This window comes from Mytilus galloprovincialis, chromosome 12 (genome assembly GCF_965363235.1).
Source record: "Mytilus galloprovincialis chromosome 12, xbMytGall1.hap1.1, whole genome shotgun sequence".
Taxonomy (NCBI): Eukaryota; Metazoa; Mollusca; class Bivalvia; order Mytilida; family Mytilidae; genus Mytilus; species Mytilus galloprovincialis.
Window position 1 is genome coordinate 18,362,084 of NC_134849.1, and position 23,259 is coordinate 18,385,342.

The 23,259-nt window shown below is 32.9% G+C and overlaps 2 protein-coding genes across 3 annotated transcripts; one reads left to right on the forward strand and one right to left on the reverse strand.

Moving 5' to 3' along the window:
* Positions 1 to 1,555: 1,555 nt before the first annotated feature.
* LOC143055462 (meiotic recombination protein REC114-like) lies at positions 1,556 to 12,568 on the reverse strand. The gene is made up of 6 exons (XM_076228612.1): positions 12,427 to 12,568; positions 6,189 to 6,272; positions 5,294 to 5,377; positions 4,379 to 4,504; positions 3,529 to 3,600; positions 1,556 to 1,753 (listed from the first exon to the last, which is right to left on the reverse strand). The coding sequence occupies exons 1-6, from the start codon at positions 12,517 to 12,519 to the stop codon at positions 1,580 to 1,582; spliced, it is 633 nt and encodes a 210-aa protein (XP_076084727.1). The 5' UTR covers positions 12,520 to 12,568; the 3' UTR covers positions 1,556 to 1,579.
* LOC143055461 (mitochondrial fission factor-like) lies at positions 9,831 to 23,045 on the forward strand. Of its 2 annotated transcripts, none has more exons than XM_076228610.1 (4): positions 9,831 to 9,901; positions 15,536 to 15,749; positions 19,633 to 19,816; positions 21,333 to 23,045. In XM_076228610.1, exons 1-4 carry the CDS (start codon positions 9,869 to 9,871, stop codon positions 21,565 to 21,567), a joined length of 666 nt encoding a protein of 221 aa, XP_076084725.1. In that variant the 5' UTR covers positions 9,831 to 9,868; the 3' UTR covers positions 21,568 to 23,045. The 2 variants fall into 2 exon arrangements, with proteins under 2 accessions (XP_076084725.1, XP_076084726.1); XM_076228611.1 differs by lacking the exon at positions 9,831 to 9,901 and adding an exon at positions 12,566 to 12,697.
* The last annotated feature ends 214 nt before the right edge of the window (positions 23,046 to 23,259 follow it).

Sequence of the window (23,259 nt, forward strand, 5' to 3'; positions counted from 1 at the left end):
ACGAACACCCTCAGCTTCAGGAAGCCAGGTATTTAAGCAAAGACATGTTTGGAAATATCTACGTTTGCGGTATGATTAATTCCAATATAATTCGTTTTGACAGATCCGGACAAAAAAGTCGAATTGTTATGTCCCAGAGTGATGGTCTGCGGGATCCATGTTCTATCGGTATTTTAGATCAAACTCTATTCATTGCACAGGATGGGCTGGATATTATCAAAGTTTTAACAATGGAATGTTTTAGTGAAACGGATGATGTTGGAAAGCTAGATAGAAAACGTGTATCTTTTTCTTAACAATAAAAATAATTGTATTGCATTGCTTTGTCACTGACACGTCGTTGCTTTACATGCTACTCCAAGTGCAGACGGCATTGGTTATGGGAGACTACTTTTTAAATCAGTAACGAAATGTATGTATACAGAATAAAAATAACTTGTTTTTTATGGAGGTTAAAAATAGATTGATAAAAACGTGAAAAAAACAAATCTGAAACGTGTCTTTGCCATTTAGGAGTTTAACCATTATACTGCTGTGGTTATGTTAACTTTGTTGTTGATGTTAAGTGTTATGTTGTTTTGTGTTGTTATATCAATGTTTTGTATTTGATGTCGCTGTGTTTTTTTCTAATTAAATTTTCCACAATATAAAAAATAGAAGATGTGGTATGATTGCCAATAAGATAACTCTCCACAAGAGAACAAAATGACGCAGACAATTAACAAGTATAGGTTACTGTACGGCCTTTAACAATGAACAAAGCCCATACTGCATAGTCAGCTATAAAAGACAACGAAATGACAATGTAAAACAATTCAAACGAGAAAACTAACGGCCTAATTTATGTACAAAAACATGAACGAAAGGCAAATATGTAACACATAAACAAACGACAACCACTGAGTTACAGGCTCTTGAAAATGTTTGTTTAATTTCGGACATGATATGACAAAGTTAATGTATTTCTAGTCAGTCAGCATGCAAAAAAGAGGTTTGACTGTGACTTCTTTTTTTATAAATTTCTCGTATTTGCTATACATACCTTTCTCAATAGTCATACACAGCTACTTTTGCATAGGTACTATTTCTGTACTAAAAATATGTAGTATTGGAAATTTACTTTTAATATTTAGTACTATTTCTATACTTTAAAATTATTGTAATATTTAGGTACTTGTTATTTAACAGTACTTGATTTGTACTAAATATTTTGGTACAGAAATAATACAATATTCCATGTTAAAAAATCATGATTTTAAGAGATTTGAAATAGAAAAACTTTCAAAATGCTGAAAATGTAACGGTAGTAACCAAAAATCTGTAGTACCTAAATTTCAAGTACAAATTAAGTACTGTAAAATACAGGTACCTAATTATAACAATAATTTTAAAGTAACAAAATAGTACTGAATATTAAAAGTAAATTTATGTCCAGTACTTCAGATTTTTAGTACAGAAATAGTACCTATGCAAAAGTAGCTGTGTAACATAAACTGTCAATTACAAATCAGTATTATATCAAGATATTGTTTTTATTATTTGATATCATATATTTTATTTCGCGTACCTTTTTTTATTTCTAAGAGTTCGTATTTAATGCAAGATTATCAAGTTCTTTCTCCACCTGTTCAACATAAGCCGGGAAACTTGGATCAGACAGACATAGCTTAAGTAAGACACCAATGTCAGTTGTATCTGTAGGCATATTGTTATACACAGAAGGCAACTGGTTCTTACTTGTCCCGGTAACAACCTGTTCAATCAAAGTAAAAATCTAAAGGTTATGCTGATATCGAGTATTCAAATGATCTGATAAATTGTCTTAGAAATGAAAGATAAAACACATCTTTGTAGGACTATATAATTATGTAAAACACATCTTTGTAGGACTATATAATTATGTAAAACAATTACATGCACGTTGTAAATGTATGTTAAGGGTCCAGCTGCAAAGATTCTCTCGCTGTATTTAAGATCCATTGGTGGCCTTCCACTTTTTTCTGCTCTTTTGTTGGGTTGTTGTCTCTTTGACACATTCCCAATTTATATTCTAAATTTTATCAATGGACCTCTGTTCTGTATCACTAGCTTTAGCCTGTCAAAACTGATGTGTTGAGTTCAAATCCCGTATGTGGCAGTTGCGTTCGACTCTTAATCTTAATTTACTATGATTGTCAGTTTTCCTAATAACGTTCGGTGGTTCTCTCCAGGCACTTCTGTTTTCTCTTACAACAAACACAAACCGTTGCGACTTAGCACAACACATTTGAAAGTGGCGTTAAACAGCAAATAATCAGTCAATGAATTAACGAATGAATTAACGTGTATACGACATATGAATGTTTCTTCTTTTTTACATAACTCAAGCTGATGATTTTCTCGTCTGAATTGTTTAACTTTTTTTTTTGGAGGGGGGGGGGGGCGATTTCATAGCTTGCTATACGTTATGATCTTGTTCATTGTTGAAAGTCACACGCTGACCTATTGTTGCTAACGTCTACATGTTGAATCTGGAGAAAAGTGGTTTCATTGGCAATCATACTACATCTCCTTATTTAAAAAGATAAGACAAGTGTGTCTGACAGTCAATTAACAGTGCAGTGGTTGTTCTACACAAAGAACACCGTATAAACATCAAACAATTTGTGTGTTTCCTATTTCCCTGTCTACACTATATTTCAAGCTTAGAAATACCATACCCTTAAAGATTTTTTGTCATTTTGCAATAAGCGCTGTTTAATAAAGTCAGTAATTCTCTCCCGTAGACTTAATTTGTAAAAATATTCGTAAATATATAATAATCCCTACCTACCTACTTTTGGCCTTAGATATTGAATATAAGCTCAATTTTTTTTTTAAATCTTCCTTGATAGATCAATGTCTTATTAACAGTGGCAAATATTACATGTGTATAAAGAAAAATTCGACAGGATAATTCGTTTGAATAAGAACCCAGCTAAGCACTTTGTATCACACAGAGTAAGTGTACAAGGTACATGTAACAGTCTGTCTGAAAAAAAATCAAGTCAACAAACGGATCGAACTCACGATTTTACGCGCTTAAAGGTGAGCAAATTTGTGTCTAAAAAGATTGATTGATTTATCGTTTGTTTTTAACGTCCAGTGGCAAATATTGCATGCATGTTGAGCGTACGTCAATGAGACAGCACTCCAACAACAAAACCGAAACAAGACCATTTAGAAAGCAACTTAGTCTTCAAGAACAGAAAGTTGTCCATAAAATGAAGCTAGCTTAACATATTTCCAAGTCGTTTAAGTTATAAGATTATAAATATTAACAAGATCAATGAATGTTATGCTTATAATCTACAATTATCGGCATGGTGTTTTTTCACGTTTTTTCTTTAAGTAAGATGAGCACAGGCACTTGTTTCTATCCATTGGAAGACCCACTATCAACGTATATTTACCTGAACGTGTATTTACGTAAATATACGTTGATAGTGGGTCTTCCAATAGATAGAAACAAGTGCATGCGAAAATGAGCTTGATATTCATTATACTTACATTTGCTAAATCTGATAGTGTTACCTCTCCGCGTAATGTGGTTTTATTTGATGGGTTTTCCAGGTTTACAGCCTGAAATATGAATTTAAGAAATGAGATTCGAAGCTCTAATTGAGGTCTAAACATGAGTGTGTCAAAATTACAACAACCTTTGTTTGGCTTACCTTAGTTTTTGGATGAAATTATATATTCTAAAAAAATCCATTTTAACTATCCATGCACATACTAAAAAATAGTTTGTTTTATAAAATTTTCGAATAATAATTAATTATAACGCCCCGTGCCAAATACAACAAGCATTTATTTTCCGAAACGAAAGTGAAACCAACCAGTATCTCTGGAAACTGTCAGATATGTTTATAAATATCATATAATAAGCTAACCCGGCGGTTGCAGATAAGAAAGATTAAGGTGTGTTTTGCCAGGTTCAATTCACAGAATAATGTAAAAAATGAATACTGTAAACGAACTTTAATTTAAAACCAAAGAGAGATAACTCTTTATTATTTCTGTGTATAATCGTAAATATTGAACTGGCAACATTGTTTTGAATTTTATTCTTTCTTATTTTAAAGAAAATTAACTGTGCATGTTCACAAACTATGACTCGGGCATTCAAACAAAGAGAAATAGAGGACCCAAAGCTAAGACCTTGTCGCGTTTTACATGTTTTATAGACATTGTTTTGTAGCCTAATTTTGCAACATTGACTGAGCTCTATAATTGTCCGCATCGTGTACATTGTATATTCGCGTGTCTCTATTTTTCACTCCCTATCTGAATTTGAAATAAGAATAGCCTGAACGAAAGAAGAAAGCAACACATATTGATTATTCAAATTTGATTTTACCTCCGTCGTTACTATGGCTTTGACTGGAAAATATTTAGCCATTTTCTCTGCACATTCTCGGCATACTTCGTGGCTAGTCTTTAATTCTGAGGCTGCAAACTTTATCCGAAATCTATGGCTCACGTCCTAATTATCCATATTCATATTAAATATTAGTTCAAAGTAAAAGATATAAAATAGCAAGCATACCGTGAGAAAACAGATAACATTTTTGGTTTGAAGCACATATTAAACATTTTATTTGTTCTTTCCCAAGTTTTGTAATTCTATTTACCACTTTATTGTTGTTTTTGGTACAAACCCCTTTTGTTTGAAGTGTGATATATGGCATTAATGTTCTTCATGAATGTTCATGTAATAATATAAAATATGACTTAAAATTTTGATAATGTCTGAAAGACAGAAAAAAATAAGTTTTTCAACCAGCAAATAAACACGAAGATTACTTCCTATAATTAGTATAACAATAACGTAAATGTATTCAAATGTGGTTTTTTTTGCAATGCCTTTTGATTTCTATTCATTACAAGTCTTTCTCAATCTATCTTGACGTTAAAGGCAGAGAGCTAATATATTGTCCAATTATTCCTTAGTTGACAGAAGTTGTCGTCATATCATGGACTAATTGTGCTGTATTCTAAAGCTTATGTATTGTCCTGAACATGCGTTAAACATTTACCACTGGACGTTTGGCAATTGTTGATGAAGCTTTGTTAACGTCACAATGTTGCTCCCATAGACTGAATGTAAAAAAAAATAATAATAAAAAAATCCCTAGTACCTACATTTCTACCTACCCTAATTTTTTCAGCATGTGGCAGTAAACGCACATACTTTTTTGTTTAGCCTAATTACATTCTAGTGATAATAAAAAAAAACGTGTATACATATTTGTCTTGTTGTAGGGATTATTACCTGCATATGATAAAATATAATCATAGTGTCACCTTTACTTTGTCCTCTCAGGTATTTCTGTGACATTGTCAAATTGTAAGACTCCTGTAAGTTAATGTATTAAACCTATCAAAGTTAATGACATCCTTCATAATTGTAATTCGTACATTTAAATCAAATATGTGTATAAAAAAGAAGATGTGGTATGATTGCAAATGAGACAACTCTCCACAAGAGACCAAAATGACACAACAAATTTAAAACTGTTTGCCTGGTTAATTTGTATGGTTAATTCTTTGTCTTTTGTCACACTTTTGAAAGTAGCACAAAGATCATCAATTATTATAAATTTAATCACCAGTAAAAAAATGATGATGCCGTTTTGTTATGTATGCCTTCATCCCATATGGGTAAAAAATTTGCATTTATTCAATAAACTTGATACTAATATATATATATATAGACGTTACAATGTAACACCAACATTTACTAGGATTCTTTCCTTTTTTCAAGGTCAAAGTGCTTTAAAGTTTGAAAATCATAAATTTGATACATTCTGATCAATGTATGTCAACTTAATTTTTTTGCTTTATTGAAATACGTTAAAAAATCTGGTTTAAATTTGAATTGCTTGGCATTCGGATAGACTATAGATGGCCGAATATTCGTCGAGCAAAATGGTAGAGCTCCTATCCGATAGCTTTCGTTTTACTACCAAAGTTCTCCTGATTCCCTTAAATGTTTGGCACATATATATATATATGCATTAATTTTGAACCAAACATATTTAGAGCGTTTATGAATAAAGGGACCTCAGTGGCCAAGTGGTCTAAGTAGTTCTAAAACGGAAATCTCAACCAGTCAACGCTAAGGTCGTTAAACTCCTTTCTTGTCTATCCAGTATAAGTAAACTCACCATAATAGTTAAACCATGACTGACAAGAAGATGTCCTCTGTCTGCCAGTGTCAGTTTTAGTGGAAACGGGGTATTATCAAAATACTAAAATATAAAAAGTTAAAAAGTTAAAGGATGTGTGGGGTAAACGTAAAAATAGACGGCAACCCAACTTGACAACTTGTACCATCACATATATACTTAAGTAACTATTTTGTAACCATGGTACGGTCATTTAAGTTATCGAATACTATGGTGCATATAGCCACATCCGCTTGAGGTTTGAACATCCGAAAATGGGCTTTGCTTATTGTTGAAGGCCGTAATGTGGCCTACATTTGTTAATTTCTTTGTCATTTGGTCTCTTGTGGAGAGTTGTCTCATTGGCAATCATACCACATCTTCTTTTTATATTAAATCCTGTGACCTCGTCCGATTAATCATTTCATAATTTAATGTTGCATACATATACACTGTATATGCATTTTTGTTTTTGTCTAATTTTTGGCAGATCAAGGGACGTAAGCTCTTCGTAGTTTGAATTTGCTTCTATTCGTATTTGAATTTCAATGATTTTAAAATATATTTATTCAATTAAAATCATTCTGGCATACATATTCATTACTTCTGGCGTTGCATTAGACCGCTGGAAATCAAATTCATCATGGTGTTAAGACCGCTTTCACGCAATAAGTCAGTGTCATCAATGAATAAAATATATATCTGTTTTCCGCTTTTATCGAACATTAAATACAATTCTAGTTCCATGTCAGCACACAGACACTTTTTATATTGAAAATGAATAAGTCAATAAACTATTTGCTCAAACTTTGTTTTCATGCAATCTTCCAGAAGGCCCAGAACGTTCTTGTCTGTCAGAATCTATACTATTAAACGAGAAGACCTCATTTTTGGTGTCGCTTCTCCTCCTTTCACAATAAATTAATCATCATGCCTCTGTGTCCTATAGGTAACATGTATAGTCGCATTTGTCATCCATTCTTATGATCATTAAGTTTGGGTTATTTGGGATAAAAAACGAAAAAGAATGCGTCCAGATATTTTCCCGTCATTGGACAAAACTTTAAGTCGGATTAGACTTCCGGTTTGTGTTTTTCTGTACTTCGAACATACAAAGACTATGAAATAAAGTATTTAGTTTAAACAATATTTTATTCAAATAAATTGAATTGGATTGGGCAACAGGCATAGCCTATGTAAGCCCTCTCCACAAAACAAGGTACAATATATTACATTCAAACAAATCAACACATACACAAACATAAAGACAAAACAGAATTAATTTTTCAAAAATACCTCTTAGCTGACTGGAATGATATTTCAAATAGTTAACTCAGATCAAAAGTATGACTATTTTAAAATGCTTCAAATGTTAACTCATAAAAAATTATGAAATAATAAATTATGAAAAAAAAAGTTTTAGTATTCTAGGTTATATACTCAAACATAAAGTATATGAATTTGCTTTCTGCGATCATTTTGAGTACTAGCATGTATCATCCTTGCTTAACGTGTTTCAGTTTGGGTTATTTTGGGAGGAAAACGAAAATGAATAATATTTGCTATTTACTATCAATTAGTTTACATACAGTGGCGGATCCAGAACTTTTCATAAGGGAGGGGGGCGCTGACTGACCTAAGGGGGGGGGGGGGCGTTACTCTCATGCTTCCCCATATAATCAACAATTTTTTTTCCAACGAAAGGCCCCCCCCCCCCCCCCCCCCCCGGGATCCGCCTATGGTTTACTATCAACGGCGGTCACTGCGGATATATTTCTATATACTTACATACATTTACTATGAATTACTGTATTTGTTATAATTTACTATAAATTCCAATGGTTATCTTGGGGGGGGGGGACTCTACTATTCATGGCGTTCACTGATGTATATATATATATAAGTACCTTTGACTTTTGATACCTCTCCTGAAATTTTATATAAATTTTTCATATTTTTAGACTTTTACTAACACCAAATTTTTAACAACTTTATTTCAATTTATATGTAAGATAATCATCTAAATATCACTGATTTGAGTCTGCTGCCAGAACATAGAACAAACATCGATTCAGTAGAGTTTGCCAAATTTTTCTATTGCCGGTTCAGTCAAATCGTTTCAGAATCATAATTTGGTCTGCTGATATCCTTATCGCGATGAACATGGAGCATGGCAAGACCGCACAATCTCTCGCCACTCATGCATGCTCTCTTCTAAGTTTTCAGTCGTTTCAGGGCAGTCTGTGTTTCTAAAGGTAGCACATTATCATCAACACAATGATCAATGTCTTCTTCCAATTCCTTCTCCATCAACAATTCGTTAGCAGCATCGGTAGTCACAGTTTTGTTTGCAAAAAAGAATTAAGCTTTCCTGTAAGCACCATCATACAGTCGCAGTTACAAAATATTAAACTCGCTTTTATGCTGACAAAGAGTAGACAAACTAGGGATAGAATGAGATAAGATACAGGTATATGATTCTATCTATAGAGTAAGTATATCTGATATTGGTACAGGGGAAATTGGAATTGAGTTTTTTGACGTTTACATGTAGGTCCGTAATTTCCAATTATTCCTGGAAATAGCTTGGTGGTATTTTAGTTCCAGAATCTATAAATTTAGGGGTAAGGGGTTGGGGGTGTCCGATTCCGAAACCCTGAATATAAAGAAACGAAATTCCGTAGTCCCAAATAAGTAAAGACAAAATCCTGTGTTAAAGGTTCTACCATTCCTCAATAATATCAAATTGGAATATGGGATATTCTTTCAATTTTTAAGGTTAAAGAAACATGGAAAAACACTAATCCATGCATGTTTCATATTATTTATATTTTATTTATCTGTAAAGAGAAAGATTAAAGTTCGTGAAATGAATACGCAGACAGGACTTCCCCTTTGCGATGCCCAGTACTTGATTTGTCAAAAGTTGGTGAAACGGAGAAATGAATACGCAGACAAGACTGCCCTCTTCCGAAGACCAGTACTTGATTTGTCAGTCTACTTATCGTTTTTGGATCGTACTAATGAAGTTATATGCAATACTCATACTCTGTTCACAAAAATAGTTTACTAGAATTATTCCTTCTTTACCTTCAGTGTCGCTTTTCCTTTTTCTGCAAGGGCCTGTTTTTAATTAGAGATCCATGATGATTATCGTTACTAGGTTAATGTAATTGAGAAACATCACCCGTTGAGATGCTGAGTTATATCCAGGAAGAGTAGTTTAAAAGGAATGATGACAAGTTATAGAAATCAAGGTTGAGACAGAACAACAGATGACTATTATATTTATATTTATGTATAAAAAAAATTAATCAGTGTCGAAATTTTAGTGAGGCAATTGCCTCACTTGCCTCAATGGTAGCTACGGCCTTGCCTCTCCTGAAATTCTCCAGTCAGTATATTTTTTTACAGTTTACATACGCTCTATTTCCCCGAGATTTCGCGGGTGTGTTCTAGTATGTTATAAAATTTGACAGTTTTGAGAAAACCACTGCATCAATTATAGATATAGCATGCAGTTGTTTGAAACTTTCAATATATAATATTTTTGCGATGAGCACATCCAATACAGTGCCTTATCTGTTACGCGTGTGAAACTGATTGATTAAATTTGATTATTGTAATCTCAAGAACAGTGTTCACTGTGTGATAACCAGTCATTTATTTTTCAAATACATATGAAAGACATGTTTAGATTACAACAATTAAAGGTAAGAATGTTATCTAAAGGGTCGCCCTTAGTACTCCCAGACCCTGCATCTTATTCTATAACAAACAAAACACGTATGCCTCATCCCTACTTTAAAAATCCTGAATTCATTGATGTCAGTTGGTTCATTGAATTTTTAGCCACTTTAAAAAGGGGTTGCATACCAAGGAGAAAAAGGGGTTCAAACTATATGTCCCAATTCAATTCATTGGTCGTCCCAAAAAGGGGGGTTCCAATCCGGAACTCTCCCCCTAGATCCGCCACTGAGTTGTGTGTACACATTATCTTTTATTACTTTGATACCAGAGCAAGAATGTGTATAGCTAGATACTTGTAAATCATTACCCAGAGTAAGATACACACATTTAATATTCGGTGGATGGGAAGAGACAGATTTTGTAAATGAATATCTTCCTGCCAAAAAAAGCCTGAAAATGAATACGAAAATTGATATTATGGCAGAGAAAGAACTGAAATTGTCAATCTTCCTCAAGACAACTTTTAATGAATATTCTGCAAAACGAAATGCTACCAATTATGAAATAATTGTATCAAAATATAAATGTTCACACATTCTCTCTACCACTATTAAACAGAGACGATGGGGTGTGTTGGGTGTCTGTCAGTCCTTGTGTCCTGACCTATGCATCCTATTCTGTAGTTGTATTAAGGTTGAAATAATTCAGAAATAAGATTCTAACTGTTCCTTTATAGAAAATCTCAGGTGACAGGCAAGTAAAAAATAACCCGAAAAAAATCTGGCATTATGTAAAATCAAAAACCAAAGCTAGAACCTCGTCATGAATACACAAGATGGTATAATGATGTACTAACAACCAACGACAAAGAAAAGGCAGAAACACTTTCGAGTTTCTTTGCCAGCATCTTTACAAAGAAGGACGATGGAGACATTCCAAAACTTTAAGGACAAACTGTCAAAGAAGCCATGAATTATCTCGTAAGGCAGCAACCAATCTAATTAAAATATTGATCTCTGATTACGTTATACTCATATGTAGTATAACGTAATCAGAGATCAATATTTTAATTAGATTGGGCAGCAACCATTTGATTTTCTGGGGGGGACCATGGTTTTTTTTCTGGAAAACATCTGCGGCGAAAAACAATCTATTTTTTTCGCGACAAGTCGAAAACAATTTTTTTCTTTCAATTTTAGCAGTACATATAGTGGCAGCTGAGGGTGAAACAAACAATTTTTTTTTTCTCAAAATCAAAATCCATACCCCCCCCCCCCCCCCCCCCCCCCGAAAATCAAATGGTTGCTGCCTAATTAAACGGGAGAATGTTCAAAACCGCCTGAAAAACCTGAACATAAATAAATCACAAGGACCCGATAATATTCATCCTAGACTATTACATGACGTGTGTAATGCACTTTCAACCCCAATAACCATAATTTTCAATACGTCGCTGAAAGAAAAAAAAACTATACCTCAAGACTAGAAAGAAGGATGTATGCATTGTAACAGCCATATTCAAGAAGGGCAACCGAAAACAGGCATCAAATTACAGTCCAGTAAGCTTAACGTGCATACTTTAAGCAACACGACGGGTGCCACATGTGGAGCAGGATCTGCTTACCCTTCCTGAGCACCTGAGATCACCCCTAGTTTTTGGTGGGGTTCGTGTTGTTTATTCTTTAGTTTTCTATGTTGTGTCATGTTTACTATTGTTTTTCTGTTTGTCTTTTTCATTTTTAGCCATGGCGTTGTCAGTTTGTTTTAGATTTATGAGTTTGACTGTCCCTTTGGTATCTTTCGTCCCTCTTTTTGTAAACTCTAAGAAACATTTGTAAGAGACCATATGGTGTCACACATGAGGCTAAATAAACTATTTAGTGATTACCAGTTCGGATTTTTATCAGGAAGGTCGACTACATTACAGCTACTCCATGTTCTCGAAAAATGTACTAAAATTCTCGATAACGGAGGTTCCATAGATACTATATAACTTAATTTCATGAAGGCATTTGATACTGTCCCCCACAAACGACTGATTGAAAAATTAAAGAGTTACGGAATAGCAGAAGAGATAATATCATGGGTAACATCATTCCTTAGTGGTAGAAAACAACAAGCATCACTGAAGAGACATTATTTGTCGAAATGCGCATCTGGTGCAGAAAAATTGGTACCGTTAATGTTATTACTACCACTGGGTCGATGCCTCTGCTGGTGGACTATTAGTCCCCGAGGGTATCGCCAGCCCAGTAGCCAGTACTCCAGTACTGACATGAAAATACGGATTTGTTGTGTTATTAAATTTGCTGTTCAGTACAAAATGTTAAAAATTATTATAAATTAAGGAATGTATCTCTCTCATGCAAAGCTCTGATTCCTTTCACGGATTTGGCTATACTTTTTGGAACTTTTGGATTATAGCTCTACATCTTTTATATAAGCTTTGGATTTTAATTATTTTGGCCACGAGCATCTGGTGTAGAAAAATTGGTACCGTTAATGTTATTCCATGTTAGTCAGTAAACTTAAGTTATGTAAAGTATACCTCCCATTCAGCTTTCTCTTCCTTGGTCACCATGGCTGATACATCAGACTGTACAAATCGCGCATACTTGTTCAATTTCCACATGCTTTTCATCTGTACTTTTAAAGTTCCCGCCTGGTAAAGTTTTAAAAGTCCGTAATTCAGTTTACCGGTGCCGTTTCGGATATTATAATCAAAATGGAAGGACGACGATCGAGAAATCGGAAATAAAAATAATATCTTTATTTTAAACAGATTTCTACAGATAGTTTGTACAATGACAGACATGGAGGTAAAACAGAAAAGAATCTTTAAAGAAAATCATATTTTCGAATTATCTATTCCTTTCAAAATAGTTTTGTTTCGTTTTTATGAATCCTGGTGACCCCTCCTTTTGTCCCTTACATGTCTACCAGTTTCACTATTCTTTAAGGAATGCAGGCTAGTGGAAGACAATATGATTGGGGAATCTTGGTATACTGAACATTATGATACTAGCTAAGCATACAATAGTGGTACAACATTGTTTTAGTTAGACTAACAATCACTTTTTCATGGCCAGCCTGACAAACTCACTGGCTGCTGATGGCGCATAAAGGTGGTATCGTTTGAGGGTATCCCGAATCCTGCTTACTGTTTTGTCAGATTCCTGTATCCCGCTTATACTATGTACATAAGCAATTCTCATTTATTTTGTAATTTCCCGTTTCCCGCTAGACCAATCATTTCCCGTTTTCACAGTACAATAATTTGACTTTCCCGTGGCACGCTTACAAAATTTGGCAATCACGAGTCACGCATGGACCCTAATGAGACCCACCATAAAGAAAACATGCCATTTGTTGTTGAACAGTTGAACAGTTGAACATTCACAAAAAGATAAAATCATGATAATGCGATTTAAACCTTATCCTGATAACCTGGGTACTTTCAACCTTACAAATATATAGACTTTTCATTCATAGAACATTAGCCCCTATCTTTTATAAAAAAACAATGAAAAAATAACAAGGATTTTATTAAGGGCTTATTAAAATATATGGAATGAAAATATGAAGAGAAAAAGGTGGTTAACAGTCAGGGGACTTACTTAAACAAGTGATTTTCTAAATCACTGATTCAAGTAACATTATTTCTATAAAGGTTGGAAGTTAGAGTTGTCTTTCTTTAATAATCACCTATTTAAGTAGTACAAATAAATCACTAGAAGAAGTGATTTAATTTTATTGTACTTTAAATATAGAATACTAATGATCCAGGGACTAATGTATCTTAACTTATCAGAACCAACATCTGTGTTGTCTAGGATGACCAGGTCATTTAAGGTGATGACCTTGTACTGAATCTAGGATGACATAAAAATCACTTGTTTAAGTATCAGACCTCAATTTCCTTCCCAAAAATCACTTCTTTAAGTATCATTCTTTTAATAACCCCCACTAATTTCAACACCCCTGAACAGTGAAATTTGTATCGCGAACAGTAGAATTTTATTACATAATCTGAAAGATGAAACCTTGAACTTCACAGGAAAAATACTCCCACTGCTGTGAAAAATCTTTTAAGAAAGTATCAGTTCATTATGTAAAGCCATTATTATAGCATTTTTATGCCCCACCTACGATAGTAGAGGGGCATTATGTTTTCTGGTCTGTGCGTCCGTTCGTTCGTTCGTCCGTCCGTCCGTCTGTCCCGCTTCAGGTTAAAGTTTTTGATGAAGTTGAAGTCCAATCGACTTCCAACTTAGTACACATGTTCCCTATGATATGATCTTTCTAATTTTAACGCCAAATTAGAGTTTTTACCCCAATTTCACGGTCCACTGAACATGGAAAATGATAGTGCGAGTGGGGCATTCGTGTACTGAGGACACATTCTTGTTTCAACTAAAATAGAATTTTCAGCTAAAGGCTAAATGATAGCATCAAAGGCATAAACCTTGCTACATGTACTTAAAAGAAGCAAAAAATTCATATTTTTTTCATTTTACTAATTACAAGATATTATTTAAACATATGTGTTTAAAATTTTGAAAAAACTACAAAATCCCAATTTGTGACAAAACCTCGAATTTGCTACTCAAATAAGTGATTTAAAAATCACTTATTTCAGTAAGTCCCCTGACTGGTTAATGCCCTGTCAATAATAAGGCCTGGCCTCTCTATTAATGGGCAAAAAATTTAGAGGCACTTTGATGGATAAAGTCAGAGGATTCCGAAAATCTGACGAAATGTCATAAAAGTGAGTAGCAAACCTCCTTGATGTGATTCACAAAAGAAAACCTGTTAAAATTTTTAGAGGGTCACTTCATTCATGTTATTTTTAACAATGTTTAAACATGTTAAACAATAAAAAAAATTAAAAAAAATATTATGTTTATAGCAATGCACTGACTAAAGCATGATTGAAAGCTTATTCAACGCACACCCTTTATAAACCTGATAAAAAAAAGATCCAGAGTGGGAATGTGAAAGGGAGCGAACGAGAATTAGAGAGAAGGTACCAGGATTCTGTATGTACAGTGGTTGAAAACTTTGTACACTGATGTATCAATTTTTGAATTTCTATCGTGGTAATTTTTAAATTCGTGTATTGAATTATATTATTGAACACTCATGTTGTGTGAATTTTTTTGGTTAGAATTATGCAAATAATGCAACTATTAATCTACCATTCAGCCTCTGATGACTGTCCATGAAGAACGAGATCTGGTCAGGCTTTAATATGGCAATGTAAATGATGTATGGATAAATCATAAATCATAATCACCCAGCATTTTGACATGTATACATTTACTGTATTTTTTATTTGTCATATTTTTTCCTACTGTCAGATACTAAAAAGTAATCTAATTAATAGGGCATCCACTAACATGAGAGAGCGCGGAAGGACAGATAACTCTGCATGGGAAAATAACTATTTTCGTCATGCTTGAAGATATTATTTTTGACTTGATACATTGTATTTGTTAAATAGTTTACACCATGCCAAGTTATAGATCAAGTTAGCATTTTGTTCCAGTACAATGAATTTATATCAAAATTTGTAACCGGTAGGGGACTAAGAATGGCCATGCAATACTCTCAGAATGCTTGTAATACATATAAGTCATTTTACATTTTAATTTCAGAATGCGTCATCTCATTTGAACAGCCTACCCTCAGATTTTTCTGATGTTCAACCCAAGACATATGACCCAAATTTCATTTCCGAAATAAGCAGCAGGATGCAAATTCCAGACAGACTGAATGCAGTGGAGGGAGCCCCTAATTCAAGGCAATATAATTATCCCACTCAGATGGCTGCTGTTAGTATGCAGGTTCCTGATACAATCAGTTTACATGGTAAAAGTTTAATAAAATTCAGAGAAACTTAGAAAATTCATGATCATGATGATATTTACAAATAACAAATCATCACTCTTCAAATATGCAGGATTTATCCTATTGAATTAACTTTAAATAATTCTAATGCAAACAATGAACACTGCCCTTTCCTAGATCTTGATATCTACATGATCTATATCAATAATGTGAAGATCAATACTTAAATTTAAGATAAAAGAGTTGATTTTTCCACCATTTTGAATAAGTGTATAATTATGCTCTTTTACAGTGGCGGATCCAGAACTTTTCCTAAGGGGGGGGGGGCCCGCTGACTGACCTAAGGGGGGGTGGGGGCCGCTCCAGTCATGCTTCAATGATTCCCTATATAATCAACCAAATTTTTTCCACGAAGGGGGGGCCTGGGCCCCCCAGGGCCCCCCCCTGGATCCGCCTATGTTTTAGTTCAAAATAGTGATATGTAAAGTGTTTTCTTTATAAACTTTAAAGAGTGAAGAAAAAAATGAGACAATGTATTTATGCATTAATTTATGTATTGTCAAAATGTGTAAGACAGGAGACATGTTTATCTTATTATTAAGACAATTTGTTTAAGAAAGTATTACTAATAAAATAAGAATATTCTAATATAATGAATTTGGTATAAAACTAGAGATCTATTCTAATTTGCTAGATAACTTCTAAAAAGCAAGGATAAAGCATTCATGTAGTCTGTTGTGAATTGAGGTTTTTCAGCAGTATTTAATTTGGCTATAAAAATACACAATTTAAAATTATTTTTTCTACAATGTGTAGTCATCAGTGTGCAATTACCACACAATGCTCAACTTTTAAAGACCTAGCCCTCAACTTTTAATGACCTGGCCCTCATCTATTGGCCACCTAGCCCTCAACTTTTAATGACCTGGTCCTCAACTGTTGGCCAGGTAACCCTCAACTCTAATTGCTCAACTGTTGGACACCTAGCCCTCAACTATGATATTTTCTCAACATTGCTCAACTAATTTGCATAAAGTTGAGCATTGATAGTTGAGGGCTACCTAATTTGCATGGCAAAATTCCAGCTAGCCCTCAACTATTTGCTCAACTGATGGCCAGCTAGCCCTCAACTGGCCCTCAACTGATAGCTCAACTGGCGGCCAGTTGAGCAATGCAGTTGGCCTAGTGATCATTTTTTCTGTATGGGAGAAGCTTCTTACAATCAAAAGATAGTATCAAGAGGAATATTTTTATTGATTTTTTTCCTCATTTTTGTTGAGTCTACGATTTTCAGCAAAAGTAGGCGAGACACTGGGTTCCGCGAAACTCTTACGAAATTTTTCTGTATTTTACTTTTAAATGGACGTAATTTTTCTGCCAGGAAACAACACATTCACTCTGTGGTTTAAGTTTTTAAAATTTTAATAACTTTCTTATTCTATTTTTGATTTGTACCAATTTTGGACAGGAGTTTTTTTTATGATTAAAAGCTAGTATCTAGAAGAAAATTTTATTAAAATCTTGTACCTGTTTATCTGTATTTTACTTATAAATGTCCTTAGTTTTTCTTCCAGTTAACGCTACATACAGTCTGCTGTAAAAGTTTTTTAAAACGTTTATTAGATTCATAAACTATCCTGGATTTTTACCAAATTTGGACATAAGCTTCGTACAATCAAAAGACAGTATCAAGCGGAATATTTTTATTGTTTTTATACGACCGCAAAAATTTTAATTTTTTGGTCGTATATTGCTATCACGTTGGCGTCGTCGTCGTCGTCGTCGTTGTCGTCCGAATACTTTTAGTTTTCGCACTCTAACTTTAGTAAAAGTGAATAGAAATCAATGAAATATTAACACAAGGTTTATGACCACAAAAGGAAGGTTGGGATTGATTTTGGGAGTTTTGGTCCCAACATTTTAGGAATTAAGGGCCAAAAAGGGCCCAAATAAGCATTTTCTTGGTTTTCGCACTATAACTTTAGTTTAAGTGAATAGAAATCTATGAAATTTTGACACAAGGTTTATGACCACAAAAGGAAGGTCGGGATTGATTTTGGGAGTTTTGGTTCCAATTACAGTTTAGGAATTAAGGGCCAAAAAAGGGCCCAAATAAGCATTATTCTTGGTTTTCGCACAATAACTTTAGTATAAGTAAATGGAAATCAATGAAATTTTAACACAAGGTTTATGACCACAAAAGGAAGGTTGGGATTGATTTTTGGAGTTGAGGTCACAACAGTTTATGAATTAGGGGCCAAAAAGGGGCCCAAATAAGCATTATTTTTGGTTTTTGCACCATAACTTTAGTATAAGTAAATAGAAATCTATGAAATTTAAACACAAGGTTTATGACCCTAAAAGGAAGGTTGGGTTTGATTTTGGGAGTTTTGGTCCTAACAGTTTAGGAATAAGGGGCCCAAAGGGTCCAAAATTGAACTTTGTGTGATTTCATAAAAAATTGAATAATTGGGGTTCTTTGATATGCCGAATCTAACTATGTATGTAGATTCTTAATTTTTGGTCCCGTTTTCAAATTGGTCTACATTAAGGTCCAAAGGGTCCAAAATTAAACTTAGTTTGATTTTAACAAAAATTGAATCCTTGGGGTTCTTTGATATGCTGAATTTAAAAATGTACTTAAATTTTTATTATTGGCCTAGTTTTCAAGTTGGTCCAAATGGGGGTCCAAAATTAAACTTTGTTTGATTTCATCAAAAATTGAATAAATGGGTTCTTTGATATGCCAAATCTAACTGTGTACAATGGTGTATGTAGATTCTTAATTTTTGGTACAATTTTCAAATTGGTCTACATTAAGGTCCAAAGGGTCCAAAATTAAACTAAGTTTGATTTTAACAAAAATTAAATTCTTGGGCTTATTTGATATGCTTTATCTAAATATGTACTTTGATTTTTGATTATGGGCCCAGTTTTCAAGTTGGTCCAAATCAGGATTCCATATCAAGTATTGTGCAATAGCAAGAAATTTTCAATTGCACAGTATTGCAAAATAGCAAGAAATATCTAATTGCACAATATTGTGCAATAGCAATTAATTTTCAATTGGAGTTATCTTTCTTTGTATAGAATAGTAGTTGATAATATATGTTGGAAATTTGCCAGACATGACTATGATGTCATTTTCTATTTTTATTTGCCAATAACTTTAGTTAAATAACTTCATTGGACATTTGCCAATATAAAATGTTGCTGATGAAGCTTTTTTTCCTTATCTTATCTAAAATGTTTTTAGATAATGTATGTTGGACATTTGCCAGACATGACTATGATGTCATTTTCTATTTTTATTTGCCAATAACTTTATGTAAATAACTTTATTGGAAATTTGCCAATATAAAATGTAACTGATGAAGTTTTTTTTATTGTTTTATACAATAAACAATGTATATTTCACTTTTACTACCAACCAATCTTTACCATTCAGTGATAACAAGCACTTTATTTTACATTTTATTATTTTATGATGTATTTAAAAGAGTAGTTATTGTTGCAAACTCCATTAGAAATTTGAATTGATATCAGTTTTGGAAAAAGGGAAACGGGGATGTGAAAAAAAAGGGGGGGGTTTAAATTTATCTCATTTCAGATTTCATAAATAAAAAGAAAATTTCTTCAAACATTTTTTTGAGAGGATTAATATTCAACAGCATAGTGAATTGCTCAAAGGCAAAAAAAAACTTTTAAGTTCATTAGACCACATTCATTCTGTGTCAGAAACCTATGCTGTGTCAACTATTTATTTTCCTTCATTTTTGTTGAACCTGCGATTTACAGCAAAAGTAGGCGAGACGCTGCATCATGTGCATGGAACCCTTACAAATTTTTATATCAACATTTCTGCTAAAGTAAACACAAGTTAGAATTTCATTTTTTCCTTCAGCAAATAGTCCTGCTCGTGACAACTTAGAAAGATTTGATTTTGGAGGAAGAGGAGATATGAATTATGTAGGACTAATAACACCACCTAGGACACTCACAATGGAAGAAGCTTTCCCAGAAAATTCAATGACAGACAATGCTGAGGAACCTGTTCAAAGACCGACACATACTATTTTACCAAATGGGTAGGTGTAAAATTATCTAGTCTTAACAGCTATAAGCATGATAAGTGTAAAATATTTCTATTCACCATTTTCATCTTCTATATTTTTTTTGTTTCACTGCAGGTCTCACTGTTGCATGCTATATGTAATTATCTCTTTGGATAACTTGGATTAATTAACAACCAGGTAAAAAAAAGAATTTATCATTATAATTTGGGTTTTTTTCATGGAACACATAGAAGTTAGGAGTTATAAGAGCACTAAGTGAGAATTGTTTGTTCAAGCAGAGTGGCATTACTTTCTGCAGACTATTACCTTCTAACATCTTGCACATTTTAGAAATCGATCTCAGTGCTTCTGTCTATAGTACAAAGCACGGTTCATATAAAAAATTTATATCACATTAAAATGTTCTTATTATGAATATGCATGTAATACTTGCCACTGACATGTACATAAAACGGTTATCTGATCCTTCTATACATATCCATTACTATCAATCATGTTATATATAACATGCATATATATTTTCAAACATTGTGATGTAACTGAAAATGTGTGGTTGACTTTAAAAAGGATATTTTGTGTGATCAAAACTCATGGTGCATCTGGTTTATATCAGGCCTTGAAGGCATAAAGCTTTGCTCAGTGCTTGGAGCACAAAAATCGTGCTCAAAACATGAAGTCCAGCAATTTGATTGGTTGATTTTTGAGTCTGAGTACAAAAATCATGCTCGAAAGTTTTATGACCGTGAGGCCAGGTTTTCTATTTTTTTACTTTTTGTGAGTACATTTCTTTGTTATTACCGTGCAATCAATCCATTTAAGTTTTAAGTGACCAGAATGAAGATCATACATAAAATACATTTTGCATGCAAATTCTTTGAAAAAAAATCAACTTTAAATGTGTTTGCTGAGACTTTTCATGTCATATAAAAAGGCAAAATCACTCTCAATCCTTTTTACTTTTTTTAAATCTAACAAAGAAAGAAACAGCTGACAAAAATACTACCATGACTACAAAAAAAGTGTTGCCATCAAATTTGATAAACACTCCCATTGACTATATTGCTTTTTAGTTTAAAAAGAAGGAGCATTGTATTATTAGCAAATTAAATAACTGACACCCTTTAAAAATTAATATTTGCAGCTTAAAATCATTGTATGGCCTTCAACAATGAGAAGAACCCACATGAATTGAAAACTATTTATTAATAAGTGATAATACAAACTACCTGATTGATGCTTAAGCTGTTAACTAAAAAAATTGTTGGAAATATCTCTGAAATGCCACTCTAAATAAAAGTTCATTAAGTATCCAACAGGGTTTTAAACAAGTGTTACCACCTGATATGACCAGCAATCGCTGTTTCACTCAGATTATTTCAATATAATTGTGAGTGTAGACCTTGAGTGTCCTGTGCATTGTTCATTGTTGTTTGATAATTTTTACATTGTTTGAATTTGTTTCTGCCATTGTTGTCTGATAATGAAAAATATTTTGTTTAACATGTCTAACAGACTTTATCTTTTGTAGAGATACCCGTGGCCCAGTAATGTTTACACCAGGAGCTTCACTTAGTGACTCACTGCTAATTACTGAAGAGGATGATGCGACACAGATACGTACTCAGGTGGCGAAGCTGTCTAGACGTCTGGCGAGTCTAGAACAAGAAAACCAGAGACGTAGTACCAGAGAAGTGATTCTACACCTACCAGTCATTCTATACTTGTGTGCAAAAATATACTCTTGGTTATTCAGATCGAAATGAAGAAGTGACAAGAAAAAAATAAACTATGCCTGGTCACATAAAGGCTATTTATAACATTAACATTTTTAAGAGAATTAAAGGAATAAGGACGTTCGATATTCTGCATACATGTATATTATAAGATGAGATTTGAATTCAGCCCAGTCACTTCAATTTATTACCTTACATCTGTATTGTTTAGACAATTAAATGAATCAGACCTTTATATTTCCTGTAAATTATTATGTTAATTATATAAAATATTTGCCTTGTCACATGATATCGAGGGCTTTTTAATTTCAATCTAATGGACCAAGCCTCTGTATACTCTCTATAGTTGATTTAAAAATTGATATTCTATACTTTTTCCTGCTTAAAAACAAGCTACAACTTTCAAGCTTATAAGACTTTTAACATGTTTAATACCATAATGGAATAGTCATACAGTACAGTTGACATATTTAATCATATTTTTAAATTTATGTTGATTCAATTCTTTATAGCTAAGCAATTCAAGTTCTTGTTTGATTAAAACTTCTTTTGTAACTCATGTGTTAAATTTGAAGTGGAAATTGTAAACTAGTGCTTAACCAGAATTTCTCATTGTAGTCATAAGTGAATAGACTTATCATGCATTGTATAAATTGCTTTTCCATACAAATTACTCCTTCAGTAAATATATATAAACAGATTCAAACTATGTTAACACTCACATTTTTATTTTTAATCAGGTCTGAATATTGTTTGGTTTTGATAAAAAAAAAAATTATCAATGTAAGTCTGAGGATTGACATATATGTATATTTGCAGTCAGTAAAAACACTTTTTCTCACACTTTTCTCTTTTAAAGCACCAGTGTGTTTATGCCAGCTTTTCTTATTAGGGACCTTTTGATTATGAAAACTATCATGTTTGGATTAGAAAATTAGTTACTTAGAAAGGATGTACTGAGAAACATAAAAAAGGCTGAGGCTGATTGCATTCGACAAATAAAAAAATAAAAAATATAAAAATGTATAAATTGCTGTCAGACAGTAACTGGTATTTTATGCTTTGACCTGTGAATAGTATTCAACATGTTCTATGTATACCATACAACAACTATCCTGGATTTGAGTATTTTTTTGCATGTTTGATATTTTTCGCTTTTCGTAACTTCTTGCAAACTCATCATATAAACAGGATTCTTTTTACTTCAGTACACTTTTGAATGTTGTAGTTTTCAATTGATTCAAGGAATTGCACATTTTGTTTGATTTATCTTGAAAAATTAATTACTGTCAAACACTTAACCTGAGTAAATCAATCTGAAAAATCATGCTTTTGTAAATAGATAAATATGCAAATATATCTATCTATTTTTGTTTTGATAAAATATTGATTACTATAATTATGTCATACATTGCAATTCATAAGTAGGAGATATAATAAGTGTTATTTTTTTGCTCATTTGTTGGTTTTTTTTATTGAAAAAAAATTAATAAAAAATGTATAATAAAGTGTCTTTATTTATTCATGGTCAAGCAGAAGCAATAATCTATATGTTAATTTCTGTAACTCTTACACGATTAATCCTTACCCTGACATGTTGATTATTTTTATTTAATCAATGTGTGGTTCATTTGATCTCAGTTCTTCATTGGTCAATATTCAATTATGAAGTTGAATTTACTTTCTTTTCATCTGAATTTCTTATTGTAACAGACAGACAGA